At 44.9% G+C, this 8,102-nt stretch overlaps 1 protein-coding gene across 5 annotated transcripts in view; it reads right to left on the bottom strand.

Annotated features, from left to right (window-relative positions):
* Positions 1-8,102, bottom strand: part of ATG7 (autophagy related 7) — a 239,614-nt gene that overhangs the window by 219,035 nt on the left and 12,477 nt on the right. For 4 of the 5 annotated variants that reach the window (XM_077751556.1, XM_077751555.1, XM_077751560.1 and 1 more), the window contains exons 2-3: positions 5,674-5,839; positions 4,943-4,997 (exon numbers count right to left, since the gene is read on the bottom strand). In XM_077751556.1, coding sequence (XP_077607682.1) covers positions 4,943-4,997; positions 5,674-5,833 — 215 coding nt within the window. In that variant the 5' untranslated portion in view covers positions 5,834-5,839. Of the gene's footprint in view, positions 1-4,942; positions 4,998-5,673; positions 5,840-5,960; positions 6,124-8,102 lie in introns of all 5 variants that reach the window. The other variant, XM_077751557.1, reaches the window with a different exon arrangement.

Raw genomic sequence — 8,102 nt, 5'->3', positions numbered from 1 at the left:
TAACCATTTTTTTTTTTTTTTTTTTTTTTTTTTTTTTTTTTTTGCCTTTTTTTCCATTTAAAAAAAAATGTTCATTTTTGAGAGAGAGAGAGAGAGAGAGAGCAATCGGGAGCAGAGGAGAGGCAGAGAGAGGGAGACACAGGCTCTGGGCTCCACATTGTCAGTACAGAGCGGGGCTCAAACTCACAAACTGTGAGATAACAACCTGAGCTAAAGTCGGATGCTTAGCCAACTGAGCCACCCAGGCGCCCCATCATTTTTAAGTAGGCTCCACACCCAATGTGGGGCTTGAACTCATGACCCTGAGATCAAGAGCTGCACACACGACTGACTGAGCCAACCAGGTGCCCCCCCAACAATTCAGTTTTAAGTGGCACACAAAGGCAAGCCTTCCAGAATGATGGAGCCGTAGAGAAAGAGTGCCAGACTATTAAGCGGGCAGGAAATAAGCCTCCTTTGTGTTGGGCCATCACATTTTTGGGTCTACCCCAAAATGTGAAGAGTAATCGCCGGTGCAAGGCAGTTGGTGCCTGACAAAATACTACTTGACCACTAACCTAACACACTGTAGAGAGGAGGATCTTAGGGTGCTAACTGCTGGCAGAGACCCATCAGGCTTCTGGAGACTCCAAGGAGAGGGGATTCATCTGGGGCTACGCAAAGCTGAGATCAGCCCAGCATCTACAAACGAGTCCTAGGCCCGTCACCCAGTCAGCTGTGTCCTGCTCTGTTCTGCGTGCCCAGGGCACGCCACATTCTACTGTTACAACACAGGGGAAGCATTCGATACGTATTTCGGAAATAACCATTGCCTCCTCACATTACAGCACAGAGCACACCACAGTGCAAATAGCTGTTTTCCACCTCTATCCAGAGCTCTGTGTTTCCTAAGTCTTTGTTTTCCTAACACCTATACATCCTGCACTTAGAAGAGGTGTTCAGTCAGTGTCTGATGAATACATTTATAAAGATTTGCCCTACAGACCAAGCAAATGTACGGCAATAAAAATAAGGATTAATAATGAAAATAACTTGGATATGAAGAGCTCCTTTCTTCTGTGGAGCCCCAAGCACTTTCATTAAACTCCCCAGCTGCCCTGGTCTGTTTGGTCTGCAATAACGAAATGCCACAGACCAGGTGGCAGAAATTTATTTCTCACAGTTCTGGAGGCTGGAAGTCAAGATCAAGGTGCCAGCATAGTCAGATTTGGGTGAGGGACCTCTTCCAGTCACAGACAGCCCAAGTCTCGATCAAGGGGTGGAAGGGGCGGGTCAAGCCCCGTGGGGGGTCTATTATAGGCACCAATCCCATCATGAGGGCTCTGCCTTGTGACTTAGCCTCCTCCCAAAGGCCCCACCTCCTGACACCATGACTTTGGGCATTAGGTTTTCAACATGTTGGCAGGGACACAAACACTCAGAGCAAAGTACCCATCATCCTAAGACAGGGGGATTCAGAAAATCTCAGACTTTTAAAACCAGAAGGAACATCAGAAGCCCAGAGCTCGAGGGGCGCCTGTGTGGCTTAGTCGGTTAAGCGTCCGACTTTCGCTTAGGTCATGATCTCACGGTTCGTGGGTTCGGGCCCCGCTTCGGGCTCTGTGCTGACAGCTAGCTCAGAGCCTGGAGCCTGTTTCAGAGTCTGTATCTCCCTCTCTCTCTGACCCTCCCCTGCTCACGCTGTCTCTCTCTCTCCTAGAAATAAATAAAACATTAAAAAAAATTAAAAAAAAAAAAAAAAGAAGCCCAGAGCTCGAAATAAGGAAACTGAAGAGGGGGAGACTAAAAAGACTTACTCTAGGTAACAGAGTTAATCCAATGTAGATAGCAGGCCCTCCAGGTCCAGCTCCACCACTGGGGCTGCATCTCAGCCCCACTCATCTCCCCAGTGGCCCCGCCGCACAGCCTCACACACCGGGAGTAGTCAACACCACAGTGCAAAAATAACGACCAGTCAAATCGAGCAATTCATGTGAAAGCCATACCTGCGTGATCACAGATTTCCTTAGCTCCCTCAGCTAAACTTTCTGGATGACTCAAGTGTAAGATGTTTGGATTTCGTTATCTGATCAAACCTCACTTCTGGAAGCAGATTTTTCTATAACTAATTGTTCCAAAGGATAAAATTATTAAAATCTTTAAAGGAAAAACCTTCAGTCTAGTGTCAGAATAAAGGGGGAACAAGTCTAGCTTGCAATGAATGTTAGATTCTCCAGATCACATTGGAGTATTGTATATGCACATGGTGTATACCACACTGATAATATACCCCCTTGATCATCTTCAGATAATTTAATGTTTGTACTTTGCTGGTTCTTTCCCTTATTATCTTACAATTGCTTCAAAGGTAAGTTAGTCTCTACCAAAACAAGAGATAGATTACCAGGATTTGATGTGTTCTGACAAGCAATTACAGAGCAAGATAGCTCTGAAGAGAACAAGAAACACCAACACATACCTTTTAAAGGTATAAAGACTAAAATCTTTTTATCAAGACTGCATTTTATTTATTCTAAGCCATCTTTCCCCTCAAAGTATAGAGTGTTATTTATCTCAGCATATCAAATCTCTGATTTATATGGTATCGAGGAAAGAGCTAATATCATCTTGGATTTATATTATGTAATGTTTTGCAATTTGAGATATAGGAATCAAATGTATTGAGTTTTGGAGATTTAAAAAATACATCCTAAGGCTAAAATCAACAACAGAAGAAACAACAGGTGTTGGCAAGGATATGGAGAACAAGGAACCCTCATGCACTGCTGGTGGGAATACAAAGTGGTACAGCCACTGTGAAAAACAGTATGGAGGCTCCTCAAAGAGTTAAAAATAGAACTACCCTACCATCTAGCAGTCACACTACTGGGTATTTACCCAAAGAATATAAAAATACTATTTCCAAGGAATACATGCATCCTATGTTTACAGCAGCATTATTTACAATAGGCAACTTATGGAAGCAGCCCAAGTGTCCATTGATTGATGAATGGATAAAGAAGATGTGGTGTGTGTGTGTGTGTGTGTGTGTGTGTGTGTGTGTGTGTGTGTGTGTGTAATGGGATATAATGGATAAGGAAGATGTGGTATGTCTATATGTAATATATATATATAATGGAATATTATTTAGCCATAAAAAAAGACTGAAATCTTGCCATCTGCAACGACATGGATGGAAGCTAAAGAATATATAATGCAAGGTGAAAATAAGTCAGTCAGAGAAAGACAAATACCATGTGACTTCACTCATATGTGGAATTTAAGAAAGAAAATTAATGAGCAAAGGGGATAAAAGAGAGAGAGAGAGAGAGAGAGAGATAAATCAAGAAACAGACTCTTAGTTATAGAGAACTGATGGTTGCCAGTGTGGCAGGGGTTAAGGGCATGGGTTAAATGGGTGATGGGGATGGGGGAGTACACTTGGCATGGTGAGCACCAGGTGATGTGTGAAGTGTTGACTCACTATATTGTATATCTGAAATGAATGCAACACTGTACATTAATTGGAATTAAAAACTTAAAAAGCCATAGATAGATAGATAGATAGATAGATAGATAGATAGATAGATAACTATTCTAGGGATATTTTACTGGGAACCCCCTAACCTTGGACTACTGCTACTCTGAAAAGCCAAGCAGTCCTTAGAAAGACTGCTTGGCCTTCCTCATATCCTGCAACTTGACACTCCTAACATGGAGAAAGCAGAAAATGTTGACCACTCCGAAACTTGCCATTCTCCACCTTTAATTGTCTTATAGCCCTTCATCGTGGTTTCTGCTCCACCCTTCCGTGTAAAATCCACTTTGGGAAAGTGAATTCTTAAGAATTGCAAAGGGCCTCATCAACAAATCCAGTGACCCTTGCAGTGAACTCTGACTGTTCTGCTTCTGATATTGTTGATCATCTCTTCCCTTCCTGGAAGCATACATCTTTGGTTTCCGTAATGCTTTTCTGGCTGTTCTTCTTCTGTGATAACTGTTGCCTACTTCGCTAGTTCTGTGTCTTCCTTTGCGGACTCCCTGGTGAGATCCGTTCACTGTTTTGGGCCTTTGTTCTTCTTACACAGCAGTCTTCCTCTCTTAGGGCCTCATGAGCTCCTCCACACGAGGACCCTTCCTCCTCGATCCCCATGCCTCTGGGGCATTTTACCAGATGATGCCATCCCAAACTCAACATGTTCTAAACCAAGCATACCTCCTCTTAAAATTGTATCCACCTCCAGCTCTATCTCTGTAGGAGATAACATGACCCAGCTATATACTTCACGTTTCTCCCATCCCTGCTTCCTAAATTTAGCCACATGTGACCTTGGGCAAGCCACTTTACCTTCTGACCCATTGTTTCCTTGTTTGAAGAAAAGAGAGCTCATTCACGTCTGGCAGGTCTGAAGGGATTATGTAGGTGCAAACACCCATATAATTAAGTTAATAAATGTCTCTCTTCTCTCCAGCACTCCCCATGGCCCACAACCAGGGAAAAAAGGCTTTTTGAGGGGATATGTCGTATTTCTTCATACATTCCCATAATATAATGCTTTACACAGTGGCTTGCATACAGAAGTAGTCTAAAAAATGTCCACTGATGCCCATGGATAAGCATCTAAAGGAGTAAGTCAAGAAGTACCAATAAAGAATCACAAAATACTAACTAAAATCAAAAGCAAGTGGGATATTATCTAAGTCTCAATTAATCTAGATGATACTTGGCAGGCACCTAACAGGCTCTGACAATTATCTGCTGAAAAAAATATATAGCTGATAGTCCTAAGCATCTAACACTTGTCTCTGTGTCATGGCGGGGACAAAAGAATCGAGGACCTGGCCCACCTCCCGGGGGCTCCCCCAGTTCTCCCTGTGGTCCATCTGTGTGCAAAGTTAAGAATGCTCACTCCTCACAAAAAGCAAACACGTTTAGATTTTAAGCAAAAAAAAAAATACTCACATGTCAAAAGCACTGAACTCCAATGTTAAGCGAGCCGGAAGCCCATGAGAATCACCTGGACAGAAGCATTATCACATTTTCCATTATGAGTCAGTAATAGCAGCATTCATAACTAAAACGTTTGTGAATAACTGTATTCTTCTTCTTGGGCCCAAAGTGCCCTGTGCAATTCTGGTCATCCATACTCAACAGGGACTTAGCAGAAGGTGCCAGAGCTTTTCTGAATTTCAGGAATTTGTCAAGAATTAAAAAAAAAAAAAAAAAACAGATTCACTGGGAAAAATGATTTCTAATCTCTTTCCTCAGCAGTTCTAAGTAATCGGTATTCATTCTTTGGATAAAGGGGTCTTAGGACTCTCTTTCTTTTCCCCCACAACAGAGGAAAAGAAGTGGAAATGAACTTGGGTCGAAAGTCAGGAGGTAAAATGGGGACAAAAGGTGCAGCGCAGGGAACGCAGCGAACGTTACTGTCACCATGCTGCGCGGTGACCGACGGCCGCTACAGGAGCTGGGGAATCGCTGTGTTGTAAACCTGAAACTAACCTAACATTGTAGGTGAATCACACTCAGATAAAAATCAGTAAATAAATAAATTTACAGAACGAAAGAAAGACAAGGAGTAAAAATAGAAAACGGTGAAGATCATTAATGATAAAGGACAAGAGCGTCCCTTTCTGAAGGAAAGCTGACCCTATGCCGGAGGGCAGAGAAGGTCACAGAAGATGACCTACCATTGTAGTAATAGCCCTTAATGTCCTTGGGGGCTTCATCCAGCCGATACTCATTCAGCTTCCTCTGGGTCAACTCATGCCAGAAGCCAACGTCCAAGGCGCTGCTAAAAGGAGCGAACTGTAGCTTGGAGAGCCCGGGGTCCCCCGGAGCTGCGGCCATCGCTTCCTGCCGGCCAGAAAACAAAACAGAACACAGCAAAATGGCGTCAAATGTGGTGAGAAAGAAAAGCACTTATAATAAGGCCTAATCAAAACAAACAGAAAACGATGGGAGCGAGGCAGGCTACCTGAAGAGAGGACGGGAAACCACCCTGAGCAACGCGCCTGGGGTGCCAAGGTTAGCCTCCCGGCAGCACCCGGAGTGAAGTCCTTTTGCTGCGGCCTTCCTGGCCTTCACCTCTGTGCATCTTCCTTTCTTGCTCAAGTCGGTCTTACAGGTGCACAAGTCTCCTTCGACATAATCACAGTCTCAGAAATGTGTGCCCTCCGGAGTGACCCTGGAGAACTTCACAAGTACCAAACCCAGGCCCAGCCGGGTGGAAGCACAAAGCCAACTGTCAGAGCTCTGAATGCCAGCAGCACACAGCACCCCCAGCTGAGGAGAAGGAAGAAGTTTCTGGCCCACCTAACCACAGGGCCTGCTGGGTTTGTTTTTTTTGCGTTGTTTTTTTTTTTTGACATCTTTTATCTTTCAAATACATTGGAAATTTGCCTCTTACTCTACTATCTCTTTTACTATTCCATTCTCCCCCCTGCAGCCTCCCCCTGCCCCACCCAGCAATCAGGCGTGCACACACTAGAAGTCCCCTAGCCCTGCACACACTCCCAGGGGTGCACCTCCCCCCGCTGGAGAAGTACAACCCTAGAGAACTCAATATTTCCAAAAAGCAGAAGCGGAAGGTCTCTTCGCTTTTCATCCTGTCCATCACTGTCCATCCCTGTGACCCGACAGAGTGATATTTGTGCAGCGGAACATACAAAGAGTCACACGAGATGACAATCGTTCACACACTACTGCCTGAGTTTCAAGCCAAGATTATTACCTCGCTTCCAGTGTTCCCAATTTGATCGATTTTGGAATTAAGAGAAATATACATAATCTGTAGTTAAGTTTTGGGGGAGTCAAAAGTTATACATGGATTTGGGGGAGTCCAAAGTTGGCACGGAGAGGGGTCAGCACCCTGTCCCTCAAGGTGTCCAAGGGCCAACTGGACAAGCGTTTTTTGAAGGCAGGACTTGGACGTGCTCCTTCGGCAGCTCAAGCACTAAAGCCAGGACGCGGCAGACACCTCAAGTCTGACAGATCCAAACTGAACATTTCTTTTTGCAAAATTCTGCCCCTTTTCCTGCATGTCCTAGTTTACATAATAGTACCACCAAGGTCCAAGGTCGAAACCTCAAAGGCATCCTCAATTCTCCTCTCGCGCGTTCAGTGAATCACTAATCGCCAGAGGTTCAACCTTAAGCAGGCCTCTGGAGTGAGACGAAGACGACAGCTACTCGGCAGTGAGCAGGTCCAGGCCCCGCAGCAGGGGTGTGCCCCTGAATGTACTCCTCCGAAAAGCCCATAGTGACAGGGCCAGGTTTACAGAGGAGGAGCTGAGGTTCAGAGAGGGAAGAAGTCCACAGGAGGACATACAGGTAGGACAGTGGAGGCGGGGGAAGGACCAGGACCGAAACTCCATATTCCAAACATGCGATTTCGTGCTTCCTGTCCAAGTCAGCCTCTCCTCTCTCCATCCTCTCCGTGACATGTCAGGCCCACCACCTCACACCCTGGCTCCTGCGGTAACAAGCCCACAGGTCACTGCCTTCTGTCCCTGTCTTCTCCAAACAAGTGGTCACGTTGCCACCAGATCTGATCTGTGCAGGGGGCTCCCTTGTTTAAACAAACAAAACCTTACTGGCTTTACTTCCGAGAGAGTTTCTCAGCCCTTCACCTTTCCCTAGGAAACCTCCCCACCTCCACCAAGAAGACTCCTTCCCGTCGACTAAGATTCTTTACGAAGCTCTCATCAATGCCCGCCGTCAGAGGGCATCAATGGCTCCCTTTTCTATAACAACAGATGAAAACTTCCATTACAGCATCTACCATCATGAATCACACGTGCTTTTTTGATCATGCCTTTTTTTTTTAAACTTTTTAAATAACAGCAGCAGTAGTAGTAACTGTTCTAATTGCATGTTTATTCTGTGCCAAGCACTAAACATTCTACACATTATCTCAGGACAACCCCAAAGTGGCTGCATTATGCCTACTGTACAGAACAGAAATGGAGACACCAAAATATCAAGTAACTTGCCCAAAGTCACTCAGTGAGGAAACAGAAGAGCTGAGACTGTCACCCAGGTTGACTGGCTTCAAAGCCCCAACTCTCATCACTAGACTAGAAGACACCCCTTTTCAGAGCCTATATATTATTCATCAG

Source organism: Crocuta crocuta, unplaced genomic scaffold (genome assembly GCF_008692635.1).
Source record: "Crocuta crocuta isolate KB4526 unplaced genomic scaffold, BGI_CrCroc_1.0 scaffold69, whole genome shotgun sequence".
NCBI classification, from domain to species: domain Eukaryota; kingdom Metazoa; phylum Chordata; class Mammalia; order Carnivora; family Hyaenidae; genus Crocuta; species Crocuta crocuta.
The sequence above is the reverse complement of the archived record's forward strand: the minus strand, read 5'-3'. Positions and strand labels throughout refer to the sequence as shown.